Source organism: Maniola jurtina, chromosome 9 (genome assembly GCF_905333055.1).
Source record: "Maniola jurtina chromosome 9, ilManJurt1.1, whole genome shotgun sequence".
Taxonomy (NCBI): Eukaryota; Metazoa; Arthropoda; class Insecta; order Lepidoptera; family Nymphalidae; genus Maniola; species Maniola jurtina.
In genome coordinates, this window is record NC_060037.1 from 9,901,659 (window position 1) to 9,919,359 (window position 17,701).

At 35.2% G+C, this 17,701-nt stretch overlaps 2 protein-coding genes across 2 annotated transcripts; both read left to right on the top strand.

Moving 5' to 3' along the window:
• The first annotated feature begins 9,648 nt into the window (after positions 1–9,648).
• Positions 9,649–11,598, top strand: LOC123868028 (cytochrome P450 6B7-like). The gene is made up of 2 exons (XM_045910365.1): positions 9,649–11,073; positions 11,314–11,598. The coding sequence occupies exons 1-2, from the start codon at positions 9,720–9,722 to the stop codon at positions 11,490–11,492; spliced, it is 1,533 nt and encodes a 510-aa protein (XP_045766321.1). The 5' UTR covers positions 9,649–9,719; the 3' UTR covers positions 11,493–11,598.
• A 1,749-nt stretch (positions 11,599–13,347) lies between these two features.
• Positions 13,348–16,012, top strand: LOC123868027 (cytochrome P450 6B7-like). Its single transcript, XM_045910364.1, has 2 exons — positions 13,348–14,836; positions 15,558–16,012. Exons 1-2 carry the CDS (start codon positions 13,483–13,485, stop codon positions 15,743–15,745), a joined length of 1,542 nt encoding a protein of 513 aa, XP_045766320.1. The 5' UTR covers positions 13,348–13,482; the 3' UTR covers positions 15,746–16,012.
• The last annotated feature ends 1,689 nt before the right edge of the window (positions 16,013–17,701 follow it).

Consider the following 17,701-nt stretch of genomic DNA (forward strand, 5'->3'; position numbering starts at 1 on the left):
CCTGATAACCCACCATCTCCCAGACCCGACTAACCTTGCGGTTATATGGACTGAAACGCGGGAGGGCGCCCGTTCGGTACCTGTTTGCTCGATGGCGCCTTCTTGACTCCCTACAAGTACCTACCTGATAAATGATAAGGATCATTATTCTAGTGTTTCGTTGTGTGGTTTAAGGTTTAAACACACAACAAGGAAATAGAGAGAGAGCAAGTGCGTGCCAGACCTTCGTTATTTTATAAAAGCTGTAAGTTTATCTGCGTATTGTCCCCAACACAGGGAGGAACGATCAGCGCATATGAAATTTAGATCATAGTGGCTTTGGGTGGCTTTACAGGTAAAAAAGGTGTAAAAAATCTGAAGTCAAAGTATAAAATCAATTTTTTTAATGTTTTCTTCGAAATAGTACTAGACATCATGCATTGCCAGACACAAGTTTAAAAGTGTATGGGTTCCTTGCCGGCTTCTTTCAGAACCAGTGACTAGTAGACTCTTCATTTACCTGAAATAAATGTTTTTCGTATCGTTTCATTTCATTTCAAAAAGCAAACCTAACATCATAACTCTTCAGTATAAAAGACCAATGCAATCGGCTAAAGTTTTTTTTAAAATAAAACTTTTCCATTAACTTTAAACTTCCGACAGCTCGTTCACTCAGATGTCGGAGTTTGTGGAATCAAAATGTAAAGTTGGTAAGAACTACTTAACCACTGCTCTAAGTTTGGCGGACTTTAAATGAAAACGCCTTAGCGTCTACATACGAATTAAAAACCGGCCAAGTGCGAGTCAGACTCGCGCACTGAGGGTTCCATACTCGGGTACTTTTTCCAACATTTTGCACGATAAATCAAAAACTATTATACATAAAATTAATAAAAATCTGTTTTAGGATGTACAGGTAAAGCCCTTTCATATGATACCCCACTTGGTATAGTTATCTTATTTTGAAAATTGAAACACATTTTAATTTTTTTTTAAATGATGTAACCACAAATTCGCGGTTTTCAGATTTATTCCTGTGCTTGTACTATAAGACCTACCTACATACCAAATTTCATGATTCTGGGTCAACGGGAAGTACCCTATAGGTTTCTTGACAGACACGACGGACAGACAGACAGACAGACAACAAAGTGCTCCTATAAGGGTTCCGTTTTTCCTTTTGAGGTACGGAACCCTACAAAACAATTATGGACGTTATCTGTATGAAAATAGTAATTTTTTTAATTATCATCTTATGAAATGTTTAACAAGTCTGTCAAGTTTAACAGAGCGAAAAACCTCGAAGGTTTACATGTGTGCCATTTGACGCAGGTAATTAGTCTTTATTAATCCATTGTTGGACATAGGCCTCCTCGGTCCTCACGTGTATCCCAATGTTTTCGGTGTTGGGCGGCCTCTTCCAAGTTTTCCCTGCAAACTTGGCAATATCGTCAAAAGCCATAATTCAAGTAGCCCTAAAGTAGCCCTATTTTTCCTTGATTTTACGTCACCATATTTGACATATCGTCGATTCAGGATCAAACCGAGAGCTAATTAACTTTGGTTTTGCTGAGTAACTGTGTATTGAAACTAACTGTGACTAACTTTCATACATACTGGTGTTATTTAGATTCTTGACATGGCATAAGAGCAACAAGAAATAGATGGCCTACGTCTTTGCCTTACTAAAAATAGTGCCTGTAGAATTGGAAACATAAATTATCACTTCATATAAAATGCTATTTGATTTAAGTAAATCAAAATATCTTCCGAAGTTTCGAGTAGTAAAATTCTTCGTTATCAAGCGGAACTTTTCATAGTTTTTTTTTTGCAATAAGGTATTTGGACAGGATGAGGATGTGGGAAGGATTTGGGAGTCCATTGCATTATTATTACAAGAATACTAAGAAAACCCTTAGCATTAAAGTATATGATTAATGAATAAGTAAGTACTTATTCATTTATCTATAATAAATTTATCTATAAATAATTTATTTATAATAATAATTAATCCTTGAATAAGATACAGAGGGGGAGAGTTTTTTTTAATTTACAGACAAGCGCTTGGCTGCAATCAGACTTGCTAGCAAGTGATGATGCAGCCTAAGACAGGGCGCACTGGCCTAGAACTTGCCTATTCACTCTTAACTTGAAGGTACCCATATTAAAAGTGGAAGGGAAACCTGATGCCGGAAGGGCGTACTCCTTCATACTCCTCTCCAGAAAGGGAGAATTGCTTCATCAGTATTGTAATTTTGCACCATAATAACCAACCTATCACACTCCAAAATCGTAATAAATCAAGCGGGAACTCGACACGGCATGCTCACGAGGTACTCTACAAGGACGCAATCTCGAAAACGCTTATAGTAGCGGAAAAAGTTCCAAATGCACTGGACCATCAACGTTCAGGTGAATTTATAGCCGTCGCGTGCAGGCGACCCAAGCGTTTGTCACAGCGCCATGAGCGCCTGAGAAAATAATGAGCTGCACTTTATGCTTCAAACCGAGAGGCTACAATGAAGACTTTACACACATTTTTAGGGTTTCGCACCCAAAGAGTACTAACGGGACCTTGTTACTAAGCCTCCGCTGTCCGTCCGTCTATCCGTCTGTCCGTATGTCTGCCAGTGGGCTGCACCTCGTAAACCGTAATAAGCAGAGAGTTGAAATTTTCACGGAATGTGTATATGTAATATGTATACATATATTACTGTTTCAAAATGTTTTTTTTTTCTGTAATATAAAGTCGTTATGCACTGCTACTACCGTAGCCACAGAATATTATGATAGTATGCCGTAGTTTTAAAAACCACTGCAGTTTAGACAGCAGCACAATCGAGCACGCCTATTTAATAGTTAATGTTATAGTTAGCCGCTAGATGTCGCCCCTCGTACCACAGCGTAGATTAATAAGACATATCCATTTTTTTAGACATACTCATCAAGACATTATATTTTTTTAACCCCCGACCCAAAAAGAGGGGTGTTATAAGTTTGACGTGTGTATCTGTGTATCTGTGTGTCTGTGTATCTGTGTATCTGTGTATCTGTCTGTGGCATCGTAGCGCCTAAACGAATGAACCGATTTTAATGTACTTTTTTTTGTTTGAAAGGTGGCTTGATCGAGAGTGTTCTTAGCTATAATCCAAAAAAATTGGTTCAGCCGTTTAAGAGTTATCAGCTCTTTTCTAGTTTTCTTGTAGAAAAGAAGGTTAGATAACCGTTAGGTTCATAATATTATGTCAATTGACAAATGTCAAGCTGTCAAGATGGACGTTGCCTTGATACATAATTATTTATTTGAAAATGATGTTTTGGAAAACTCAGATACTTTGTCGGGGGTGTTATAAATTTTTAATTTACACTTGTTTAAATTATTAATATGAGCTAAGCTAAGCCGATTCCTAGTTCCATGATTGATGGACAAGGCGTTTGTCACAGTCCACAGCGCGAGCGCCTTTGGAAGTAAAGAGGTGCACTTTATTCTTTCAACCAAGGAGCTATGTTATAAGTACATATTTTTCTAAAGTTGCTACAACTTGATCAAACTTAACCTTACTTAAGTACTGCTAAGTGGCTCCAGTACGATGGCTGACAATATAAAGAGGCTGGCAGGAAGCGGCTAGATGAGGAAGGCTGAGGACTGGGGGTGGTTGCGCTCCTTATGGAAGGCTTAATGCCCAACAGTCATGGACGTTCACAGGCTGATGATGATGATGATGAAGCGGTGATAGCATATTGTTTAAGACTTCGGACCATTATTTGAGAGCTCCAAGGTTTGCCAAGGGTCCATACCCTTTTACTTTTCCAAGCATGTATTAAGAAATTAAATATTACCTAGGTACCTACTATTCGGCGAAGGAAAACATCCTGAGGGAATCTGTATATCTAAGAGTATTCTAAAATGTAATAATAAAAAAAATATCTTTGTTTCAAAAAAGATTAAGTACAAAAATCGTTTGCTAGTGATCTCTACACCACCAGGCCATTAAAATTATAATCATTATGTTGAGTATAAATATCAGGTTGAGTATACTTACATATTTTACGTGATAACCATATTTGCCGTATTTCCCGGTGTCCTTATATAATGTTAATGATTTCAACCAGTTTGTGATGGTATGAGATGTTTCATGTTATAAGAATTTGCAACAATGTTGGAGATTTTAGCGTCAATACAGGGTGCAAAATGTCTAGCAAAAGCTGTTTTCACGACTTTAACTACCCTCCTTACTTTTAAACATTTCGTCCACATTTGAACATTTGAGTATCTGTATATGTCTCAGTAAAGCTGTTTCAGTACGAAGAGCTTACGGAATGTAAGCACTTCACTGTGTTTGAAAAGTAGTGCAGTTGAGTACCTACCTGAAGCTTTTTAGGGTTCCTCAAAAGGAAAAACGGAACGCTTATTCCTAGGATCACATTGTTGTCTCTCTGTCTGTCCGTCCGTCTGTTTGTTTGTCTGTCAAGAAACCTATAGAGTATTTCCCGTTGACCTAGAATCATGAAATTTGGTAAGTAGGCAGGTCATTTAACACAAGTATACAGGAATAAATCTGAATACCGCAAATTTGTGGTTGTATCATTTAAGAAAAAATTTAAATATGTTTCAATTTTCAAAGTAAGATAACTATAAGGGTGTCATATGAAAGGGCTTTACCTGTAAATTCTAAAACAGATTTTTATTTATTTTTACGCATGATAGTTTTTGATTTATCGTGCAAAATGTTGGAAAAAATACCCGAGTACGGAACCCTAAGTGCGCGAGTCTGACTCGCACTTGGCCGGTTTTTTGGCGTTACTTTTAATACTGATCGTAGCGCTCTCACTAATTTTATCAAAATTGCTTTAGCTGTACTTCCCCAGAATAGAATGCAATAACTGAGTAGCAAAGACTGACATAGTGATATACGCATAATATATTATATTGTATTAATTTTAACGTTGATGTGTTTGTTACGTCACGTGATTTTTCAATATACCAGTGACTTTTCTTACTAGAACTGAAAGGAAAGCGATGTGTGACCTAAAGAGAAGTCAAAACAATGTTTAAAATTCCAAAGTAACAACCCTACACACAGCTGATCGCGGAAGTAAACTAGTAAACCAAAAGACCGTTTGAAAATTAGTCAAGTAGTAGAGACAGAGAGAGTCTGTTATATAATACTACCTCATTTATCATTTTATACCTATGATTAACAAACACGCTGTATAAGATTTACCTACTTCACGACAAGACAGCTGCGCCTGTGAGGCTGGCAACTGTGTTTCTACTAGAGATGGACACAGAACAATAATCACTTGAAAAGCATCACGTAACAATTTCATTGCTACTATTCGGTTTCAAAGTTCGCGGTCTTAAAAATTCACATACAAATCTTTGAGCCCCTGTAATTTTAAAACTACATATTTTTAGAAAAATCTAAAGCACCACAGGCACAGATATTAGTTTCTAAAATATGTCTGCAAAATTTCATGGACTTTGGTTGGTTAATATTCAAATGAAATTGGAACTACGATTGTATGGAGTACGTGACGGAGAGACCCTCTTAAACATTATAGGGGGATTAAAATTTAATAATTTTCATGCTTTGACAGATTTTGCTTTGTCATCGTTCTACAACGCTATTAAATAATATAAATAAAATATTACTTAATAATTATAGCCTTAAAATACCTATGGTAAAATTATTTAATGTAGCAATTAATCATCTGCTACGTTTCACAAATAGCGAATTTTCGCACAAACAATATATTTGCCAAAATTCACTTTCCGTGTAATATTTGTGATATAGTTACCTGTGAAATTTTAGCACCAGAATTGGCATGATTTTAAACAACGAAATAGTTATTTTAAACGTTTTTTCTGTAAAAAAAGCAGTTTAAAAATGTTTTGTTTTAAAAAACTGTTTTTTCTAAACATGATAAGCACTATTATCGTGATGAAGGATCATAATTATTCTAACTAGTTCAAAAAAACGTCTGTAGCGCGAAAATTGAAAAATGGCTTTCCGTGCAAAACTATCTGTGAAATCACTGTGAAGAAAAATTATGATTTCACCAAATAAATGATTTAAAATAGCAATAATGCCGATCGCTAAATTTTCTACCTGGATGCGTGTATGACTGGTTGCGTGTGGCTGTCACGGTCCATTTCCGTTGCCTTCTAAGTACTTCTGGATAGTCAGAAAATTCTCGTTTTGTAGGGTTCAGTGTAGATTAAGTATTATTTATCGTAATATTTTTACTAAACCATACTAATCCATACTAATATTATAAATGCGAAAGTGTGTCTGTCTGTCTGGCTGTCTGTCTGCTACCTTTCACGGCCCAACAACTTAAGCGATTCTGACGGGTACAGGTTTAGCCACGCTTATATCCCGGGGACGGATATAGGCTACTTTTTATCCCGGAAAATCAAAGAGTTCCCACGGGGTTCCTAAAACCCATCAGCTTAATCGATTTGTATGAAATTTGTTACCGAGGTACCTTGCGTCCCTGTAATTGACGTAGGCATTTTATCCCGGAAAATCAAACAGTTCCCACGGGATCTTTAAAAACCTAAATCCACGCGGCCGAAGTCGCGGGCATCCTCTAGTACGAAATAAATGTAATGCGAAAGTGTGTCTGTCTGTCTGTTACCTTGTTCATGTCTACCACAATATACCAAATCTACTGCACAATGTTGTCTCTTACAACGAATCGTAAACTAATGTTTCCATTTATGGCATGCTACTTTATCCCATGTTATTACAGGACAATAGACAATAGAGGTGCGTCAATACACAATTTCTGTATATAAGATAATTTATTTTGGGTTAAAGTAAAATTGTTAATTAGTCAAAAATTAGGCTAGATTGTAGCTCACTAGAGTAACAGCATATTAGTACTCAGTCGAAGCTCGCTTTATAACTATGCCAAGAATGCCCTTCCTATCAAGTGTCTATGTGATTATTATTGAAAGACTAGATGATACCCGCGACTTCGTCCGCGTAGATTTAGGTTTTTCGAAATCCCGCGGGAACTCTTTGATTTTCCGGGATAAAAAGTAGCCTATGTGGTAATCCTGGATATTATCTATTTCCATTCCAAATTTCAGCCAAATCCGTCCAGTAGTTTTTGCGTGAAGGAGTAACAAACATACACACACACACACACACACACACACACACACATACAAACTTTCGCTTTTATAATATTAGTGTGATGTAACGAGCACGATTCTCAATAATAGGAACAGGACGCAGAGAGAGAAAAAATGAAATAAACCAAAAAAACACCTACTAACACTATTATTATCTATGAAGTAAAATAAAATTTTAGCGTCTAAGTGAGCAGTCTTAGCATGGATTGCAAAAGTAATTAACTCGGGCGGTATCTCTAGACCGCTGCCGTTTTCAACTTAATTGAAACTTCAAATCCTTTGAAATTAGGAGTCCGAGAGTCCGGTTTGAAACTATTCTTTTGAGAAGTGAAAACTAAATTGGAAAGGTTCTACGTAATTACTAGCAAGTTGAAAACAGGTAGCACAGACGTTAGTTCTGGCAAGTGTTGAAAAAGTTGCGATGTACGTTTTTTTATACGATATATATACGATTTGCACACTTGCTGGCAAGTGATGATGCAGCCTAAGATGGGAGCTCACTTGCTTAGAAGATTCACTCTTGTCTTGAAAGTACTTATATTAAAATTGGAGGGGAAAACTGATACCAGAAGGACGTTCCACATCCTAGGGGTTTAAATTAGAAACGAGGAGGCATCGCTTCGTACGTGTCCGTGGAATTTCGACTACGTACGGGTGTACGATAGTAGAAAGGTGAAGGAGGAACCAGGTCAATTGATCATCTTTCAAAGCCTAGTTAACTATGGCCCAATTCACTAAATTTGACTGCATATATGCATTCGGCGAACGTGCATCCACTTTGTGTCCATATTGTCCGCATATGGCCAGCGCAACTCGACTTGACGACTTTTGTTGATTTTCATAAGAATATCGACAGATCTTGGTACATTGTTAGCAGATTTTGTACATACTGAATGCAATGTGTACTGGAGAAGATGATACGATTTGTCATACTAAGGAAGGATGATATGATGATATAAGACTGGTATGATGGTACACTGATAAAGCCGTCATATTTAAAGCCAAGAAGTTTAGAATACCAGCACTATGCACTAATCTTACTTATCTCTTTCACCAAAGGTTGCCTGGTGAAGATTGCTCTAAGCTATAAGGCCGCCTTTGCATACAATTGTTTTTAGTTTATAGTTTCTTGTCTTGGTATTTTTCTTGTTTTGTGTGCAATGAAGTCTTCTATCCATCTATATCTTTTCCATCAAACTGCATCGTCACTCGTCACTAACCATCGTATCGTTAGTCGTAACAACTAAATTGCGACATACTCGTAATATTAAACCGTAGTAAAATGCTGTAATCAAGATGAAAAAGTCCTTGAGTAGAAGACAAATTTACGCAAAGTCATTGCTGTAATTGAATAAAAGAATCACGTTTTTTGAGATTATTTTTGCAAGATGAGAACGAGCTAAGTTTATACCTAGTGGGACCATTAGTGGGATACCTACCTATTTGAGTAAAGACTGTAATTATTGCTTTGCTTATTATTGTTATATTACTTCATATTCTAAGTAACGTTTGTCATGTTGACACGAAGGCAATGACGGACTAAACCAAATGACAAGTTATTTAGTATATTATACTTAACTCTAGATACTCGTATATCCATAACTAAACCAGATACATGGAGTTGGGAATCAGCTAAGGTCATTTTTGGTTTCCTGCGTCATTAAAATTGGAAATTTACAAAAAATTAGAAGAATTGTGGTTCAGAGTGAGTATTTATTCGTCCAAGTTCAGAGTATACTAAAAAAATTACGTCATACACTTTCCGTATCAGCATACATTGTTATTTAAAAAATATTTTGTGTGTTATCAAACTTAATTAGGTAAGCCGTAGGTATATTATCATATAAGTAATATGCAAAACGAGATTATTCAATAAGTACTTGATGTTATCAATGTTATATAATGTGTAAAATAACGCAAAATTCTTGAAATCAAGGATGACGATAGATGACATAAGGATAAAATGAGCGTTAATTGAGATTTGAGCTTGAATACGCGGCTTTTTAACCCCCGACCCAAAAAGAGGGGTGTTATAAGTTTGACTTGTGTATCTGTGTCTATGGCATCGTAGCTCCTAAACTAATGAACCGATTTTAATTTAGTTTTTTTTGTTATAAAGGTGGCTTGATCGAGAGTGTTCTTAGCTATAATCCAAGAAAATAGGTTCAGCTGTTTGAAAGTTATCAGCTCTTTTCTAGTTACTGTAACCTTCACTTGTCGGGGGTGTTATAAGTTTTTAATTTACACTTGTAAGGTAGAGCAATTCAAAAATCCACTAACTACTACACTGCGATTTTGCTATTATCACTATAATAACACTATCGCAAAAAATCTACCTAAAAAGATAATATTCATTATCCGATAAAAAAAATTATTCTAGATAATAATTTCGACTATTAATCAAGGGTACTTGTATAGAGAGTGACCGATGCTATGCACGGGTTAAATACTTTTTAGATTTCAAAAGAAATTATTACTTATACCTGTACGGAATTCACGTAAATTATTATTTTAATTCGTGCTCGCGTACACGTATTCGGATTTTTGTTCGTTGTATTCAGTGCTTGAATGAACAGTGTAATTTAAAGTAAAAATGTTTTACATTATACTTTTGTTAATAATAATTATCTTTTATTGGTATGGTGTAAGAACTTTCGGTTATTGGAAGAAACGTGGAATAAAAAATGACTATCCTTTACCATACTTTGGGAATAATTATAAGCAATTCTTTCAAAAAAGCAGCTATGCTATGACTGCAACAGAAATGTACAGAAAATACCCAAAAGAAAAAGTAGTCGGTTTCTTTCGAAGTACCGCACCTGAGCTCGTAATAAGAGATCCTGATTTAGTAAAAAGAATTTTGGTTACTGATTTCCAGCACTTTTATGCCAGAGGATTTAATACACATAAAACAGTGATTGAACCTTTACTGAAAAATTTATTTTTTGCTGATGGAGACTTGTGGCGATTGATAAGACAGCGATTCGGTTCAGCTTTCAGTACAGCTAAAATCAAAGCAATGTTTCCTTTCATTTCTGAGAGAGCAGAAAAGCTTCAATTATTGGCAAACGAAATTGAACATTTAGAATATTACGATATGAGAGAGCTAATGGCAAGGTATACTACGGATTTTATCGGAGCTTGTGGTTTTGGTATAAATATGGATACCTTGAATAATGAAAATTCGGAATTCAGAAGACTTGGAAAAAGAATATTTCATAGAACTCCCAGAGATGCTGTTGCAGCTGCTTTGAAATTTATATTCCCCGAACTATGCAAACATATACACTTTTTGGCACCAGATTTAGAGGAATCGGTCTGTGGATTAGTGCAACATGTTTTGAAAGCACGAAATTATAGTCCTTGTGGTACTAATGATTTCATAGATTTATTGTTGGAATTAAAAGAGAAAGGAAATGTTGTCGAATCTTTAGAGTATAGAGATGAAAATGGTACGGCAAAATTAGTTGAGTTAAAGCTTGATGATTTATTACTAACTGCGCAAGTTTTTGTATTTTTTGGTGCGGGTTATGAAACATCCTCGTCAACTTCTAGTTTCACATTACATCAGCTGGCATTCAACTCCGATCATCAAAAGAAAGTACAAGAAGAAATTGATCGAGTTCTTCTCAAGCATGATAATAAAATTACATACGATGCTATAAACGAAATGCACTATTTAGAAAAAGCGTTTTATGAAGCTATGAGGATGTATCCAGCAGTAGGATTCTTGATGCGTAAATGTACTACAAAAAACTACACGTTTCCTGAAATAGGACTTACTATAGATGAAGGCGTGAATGTAATAATACCAATTCAAGCCTTTCATCGAGATGAAAAATATTTTCATGAGCCAAATGTCTATAACCCCGATAGATTCACTAATGCTCAAGACTTAAAAACTAATTATTTCTTGCCATTTGGAGAAGGTCCCCGAGCTTGTATTGGTAAGTTTAATTATTATGACTTTTACTAATTGAATTGAAAATGTGAAGTATGCTTTTCTAGAAAAAAAAACAGGTGCAATGCCAACATAATTGCGTAATGTGAGATAATTTTGTTTTGTATAAGAGAAAAAGTGTCGAGTTTAGAGATGTCTTAACTTTACAAAGTGAAAATAACTGTGGATTAATTATTATTTTGACTACGAGAATTTGTAATAATTTAAATTCCTATCTTGTTCACAGGTGCTAGGCTAGGAAAAGTCTTAGCCATGGCAGGAATAGCTGCTGTTCTACAAAAGTTCAATGTTGAACCCTGTGAAATAAGTAAATTAGAACCTGTACCAGATCCTAAGGCTATAGTTGCTGAAGGTTTTATCGGTGGACTACCACTTAAATTGAGAAAACGGGAGCTTATATCCTGAGGAAATTATGGATCCGGATGACAAAAAAGATTACAGAATAGACTTTTATGGGTAAAATAGCGTAATAATTATAACTGTTATTAGTCTGTAGTTAGCTGTTCTATTAGCAGAAGTATCCCTGATTTGGGATTTATCTGATTATGAAATAAACAATAGTTTACTACTACTTTCATAGTAATTAGTTTAGATTTATTATTTTGATGAGAAAATTGTTTGAAGGAGAGATTAAGAGAGAATTGTGGAAATTGAAACGTTACTTATTATAAATATATTACACATACATGTGTTACAAGATGTATAATTATTATCTGCTGAATTAATTGTCGTCTAAAATGACGTGTTCAATTTATTTAGAGGTGTTTATATTTTGCGGATTATGAGAATAATACGGGTTAAACTGAATAGTAGTTTTATTTTATAATGTTTATGTTTGTTAAAGTTTAAATTACATTTTATTTTCATAAAAATACTATATTTAAGAAAAGAGGGGTCTCTGCGTCACTCGCTTCATACAAACGTAGTTCCAATTTCATTTGAATATTAAGCAACCAAAGTCCATGAAAATTTGCAGACATATTCTAGAAACTAATATCTATGTCTGTTGTTTTCCAGATTTCTGTTAAAATATTCGGTTTCAAAGTTACGCGGTCTTAAAAATTTACATACAAATCTTTGAGCCCCTGTAAGTTTAAAACTACATATTAAAAAAAATCTAAAACACCAGAGACACAGATATTAGTTTCTAGAATATGTCTGCAAAATTTCATGGACTCTGGAAGGGACTATGGTTGCTTAATATTCAAATGAAATTGGAACTACGATTGTATGAAGCAAGTGACGGAGAGAGCCCTGTTAAATTAAAAACCAGTCAAGTGCGAGTCGGGCTGACATACGAATGGCTCCGTACCATTGTATAAGATGTACCTAACATTTTTATGACTGCGCCATCTATATGTGAATTAGTATTTTTTTTTTGTGTCATCTAACCACAAATTCAAGGTTTTCGGAGGTCAACAGGAAGTACTCTTTAGGTTTGCTTGGCAGACAGAAATACAGACCGACAACAAAGTGATCCTATAAGGGCTCCTTATTTTCCTTTTGAAGAACGGAACCCTAAAAGTTTTACATCGTAAAACAAATATAAAAAAATAGATGTAAATGTACTATTAGCGATACGGCCGCAGAAAATGATCTCATTGTGTACATACGTTATTATGAACTTTATAACTACGGTAAATTCAAATTGTTTGCGAGAAAGGAACGACAATTGTAGGCACCGATCAAGTTGATAATGATACAACTTTTTAGGGACTGTCCATACCATGTAAAAGTAGACGACCAACGCATAATTTTGGACTTTAAAAAATTCAAGTATAAAAACCCGATCACTGAATAAAGACCAGCACTAAATGCTAAGAATGAATAATTATAATGTAACACTTTCGCATTTATTATTAGGATGGATAATATTTTCAATAAATTAAAATATTTATTTGAATGAATTCAATATTAATTAGCTTTTGATAGGTTTTAGCTTAAATAGGGTCTTGGACTGTAGTTATTAGATACAGGATCAGCCCAGCTGTCCAGCGTGGAAATCCAGCCAGTATTTCTTGGCACTATTCGACGTGGGCATGATTTGTATAGAAATTAGATTGTAATTGATTGCTAGCTTGTAATATTAAAAAAAAGTAATAACATGATGTGATGTTTCGTATAGCGGTAGTGTATGCGAATGTATGCGAGCCGAGCGTGTTCACAAAACATTATTTATTCCTTTACTATGAGATAGATGACTAAAGATTTCATGTCCTTCTAACTCCTTACGGGTTTTTATCAGGTAGTGAAAATCATCCTTATACGGAACTCAGACAGTGATTGCCTGCTCGAGCTCGCATATTGTTTTGTGGTCGGCTTTTTGCAATACATGTTCCAGTGCATCAGTGTATTTTAAAATTCAAAGAGTGCAGTCCTTTATTATAAAATAAAAATGCTTTACATTTTAGTTTTGTTAGTGATTATCTTTTATTTGTATGGTGTAAGAACTTTCGGTTACTGGAAGAAACGTGGAATAAAAAATGATCATCCTTTACCATACTTTGGGAATAATTTTAAACAATTCTTTCAAAAAAGCAGCTACGCTATGACTGCAACAGAAATGTACAAAAAATATCCAGAAGAAAAAGTCGTCGGTTTCTTTAGAAGTACTGCACCTGAGCTCGTAATACGGGATCCTGATTTAGCGAAAAGAATTCTAGTTACGGATTTCCAGCACTTTTATGCCAGAGGATTTAATACACATAAAACTGTGATCGAACCTTTACTGAAAAATTTATTTTTCGCTGATGGAGATTTATGGCGATTAATAAGAAAACGTTTCGGCTCAGCTTTCAGTACAGGTAAAATTAAGGCTATGTTTCATATAATAGCTGAGAGGGCAGAAAAGCTGCAATTACTAGCAGAAGAAGTTGAATATTTAGAACATTATGATGTGAGAGAGCTAATGGCAAGGTATACTACAGATTTTATTGGAGCTTGTGGTTTTGGTATAAATATGGATTCTTTGAATAACGAGAATTCGGAATTTAGGAGACTTGGAAAAAGAATATTCCATAGAACACCCAGAGATGCTGCTGCAGCTGCTTTAAAATTCATTTTCCCCGAATTATGCAAAAATATTCATTTTTTGGCGCCAGATTTAGAGGAATCAGTCTGTGCATTAGTCAAACAGATTTTACAAGCAAGAAACTACAGTCCGTGTGGTAATAATGACTTCATAGATTTGATGTTGGAATTAAAAAAGGAAGGAAATATTTCAGTGGAATCTTTAGAACAAAAAGACGAGAATGGGAGAGCTAAACAAGTTGAGCTCAAACTTGACGACTTGTTACTAACTGCGCAGATTTTTTTATTTTTTGGCGCTGGTTTTGAAACCTCTTCAACGTCTTCTAGTTTTACATTACATCAGCTGGCATTCAACTCCGATCATCAAAAGAAAGTACAAGAAGAAATTGATAGAGTCCTTCTAAAGCATGATAATAAAATTACATACGATGCTGTAAACGAAATGCATTATCTAGAAAAATCGTTTTACGAAGCCATGAGGATGTATCCACCAGTTGGATTTTTGATGCGCCAATGTACTACGCCTAAATACACTTTTCCTGAAATAGGATTGACTATAGATGAGGGCGTGAAAGTCATTATACCAATTCAAGCCTTTCACAGAGATGAAAAATATTTCCACGACCCAAATGTATACAATCCTGACAGGTTCACTAGTGCCCAAGACATGAAAACTAATTACTTCTTGCCCTTTGGAGATGGTCCAAGAGCTTGCATCGGTAAGTTTAATAACTACTTGAAATAAGCTTTGTTTACTTTGATACAATGACGCACCGTGTGTCCTCGTGTTTTGTTATCAATATACCAATTTCAATTTACGAGTATATCACGGTGTATAAAGCTAAGATTAAATGGTTTCAAAAATACTCCACTCCACTCCGTAAATATGCGTCGGCCCTTAGAATTTTTTTTTTTATGTAACATTAGTATAACACTAAAGCTAAGCTGTTCCATCGTGATCACCAACAACCTCTCTACTGAGAGGAGACCCGTGCTCAGTAGTAAACCGGGTAGTGAGAAGGGTTTGGGTCCATCTTGCTGGCCAAGTGCGGATTTGCAGACATTCTATGTTAATAATATTAAGTAGGCATATAACAGTTTTTGTTCAAAATCGAATGAATCAGATCGCTTCCTACAACGGCGACGATGTTTTTTTTCCGACAACGGCAAAGCCAAAAGGAAGGGTTATGATTTTGGCAGTCTATGTGTGTATGCTCGTATTTATGTGTGTTCCATCGTAGCGCCAAAACTACTGGATCGATTTTGATGAATAAGGTGTCAATTGATGCGTTGTTATGATCCGGGCGATAAAGGCTACATTTTATAAGAACAGAATCGAGCTGACGGATGTTACATCCAAAAAAGTGGGGGTCTCAAAAAATTTTTTTGTTGTGTGTCTCATATTGTTACTTTATGTAGGCTATTTGTTAATGTTTACAGCTGCCAGACTAGGAAAGCTCTTAGCTATGGCCGGTATAGCTGCTATTCTTCAAAAGTTCAGCGTAGAACCATGCGAAAAAAGTAAATTGGAACCCATACCGGATCCCATGGCGATAGTTTCGGAAGGTTTTATCGGTGGATTACCACTTAAACTGAGGAAAAGAGAATTGATTGGTACCCTGAACTGATGGATGATAAATCAATACTTACGATAAAATTATACCTACTACGTAGCAAGAGATGACGCAATATCAGCAGGAAGATGAGGCAGGAGCCGAAAAAGGTGCCCGCATTGCATATAATGGACTAAGAGCCCGCGAAGGCCAGACCTTCGTTATTTTATAAAACCTGAAAGTTTCTCTGCGTATTGTCCCCAACACAGGAAGGAACGATCAGTGACTATCGAGTTTGGATCATGTTGGCTTTGGGTGATAACAGGTATAAAAAATCTTTCGCCAAAGTATAATTTTTTGGAATAGTTTTAGAAATTACGTCATGCATTGCCAGATACTATCATAGCAACCCCTGCAAGTAAGCCTTAAAATTTAACAATTTCGACAGGAGGTTTGGTTGGATTATCTCCCAAAGCCACCATGATCCAAACTTCATAAGTAGTTGCTGATCATTCCTCCCGGGAACAATAGGCAGAGAAACTTTTAGCTTGTAGCAGCTAGCAGTTCTATGCTAGGTTTTCAATGCTCGTCCGTTTTTGACGAAACTTGGTACAAAGATAACTTGCTTTCAGAGAACAGCATAGGTTACTTTTTATTCCGAAAATTCAGAGTTCTCACGGGTTTTTCAAATGCTCATCCGTTTATGTGATGATAGCAAAAGGTAGATACCGAGACAGCCTGCCCTCAAAGAAATCCTGGAAAATCGAAGAGTTTCCACGGGATTTTAAAAATCCTAAAACCACAGACTTCCAAGCTACTACAAAGTTTTTTTTTTCATTCTAGTGGCCTTAGAAGTTGGTTTTATGAAAATATTTTTTTATTGTTTAAGGAAAAATAAAACACACAAATTTTTCGTGAAAACTTTTACTCTTATAGTAAATATAAATACAGTCACTTGTATGTATATTACATGCTTACTCGATGTCGAAAAGCTTAAAACTAAAATACGTACATAAATGCTTGTTGGTATGTCATGTCTTATAATGTATATTAATATAATATTACTGGCGGTATTACTATTTTTATACGATATAGTACATTTCTTTATTTTTATTTTCTTTGGTTTCAACTTACCCATCTAGGTATTTGTTGTTGCATGTAACTTTACATGTATTATCAATGTTTAACTCACTTTGATTTATTAACCCCCGACCCAAAACAAGGGGTGTTATAAGTTTGACGTGTGTATCTGTCTGTGGCATCATAGCTTGTAACTAATGAACCGATTTTAATTTAGTTTTTTTTTGTTTGAAAGGTGGCTTGATCGAGAGTGTTCTTAGCTATAATCCAAGAAAATCGGTTCATTGAAAGTTAACAGCTCTTTTCTAGTTACTGTAACCTTCACTTGTCCGGGGTGTTATAAATTTTTGATTTACACTTGTTTTATTGTAAATTGTAGTATAAATCATATATTAATCAACAAATACATACGTGTAAAGTTTCAACGCTCAGGGATGGGCGATAGAACTGCGATTTATTAAATTATAATAAATGTAAATAGGTTTCTATACTTACTGTCTTTTTTATAGTTTAATTAAAATCCAACAATTCATGAATTAGCATTAATATTTTTTAAAGAAAAAAATCAAGTAGGTAGGTAAGTATGTAACCTACATCGTCCGATCCGGTCAAACTGGAATAAAATTACTGCATTAGGTATAGGATTGGAATAATGTAAAGAGAATATTATATAATATGAAAAAAAACGAGTTTAATGAATTGCTATTACAAAATGTCTCCATAATTATGTGACTGATGGAAGAGTTCACGACCCCCAGTAATAAGAAATATGACGCAAAAAAAGATGAGTGATTTTAATTTTGTAGATCATCTTCTGAGTTTTTGTATAAAAACAGTAACACAGCTAAAGTCGACTAGTGCCTAGCATATTATACGAGTAACACTACCAAATGGTGAACAATATCATACTACCGACATGTATCTAAAACGCTGTTAACTCCAAAAAATGCA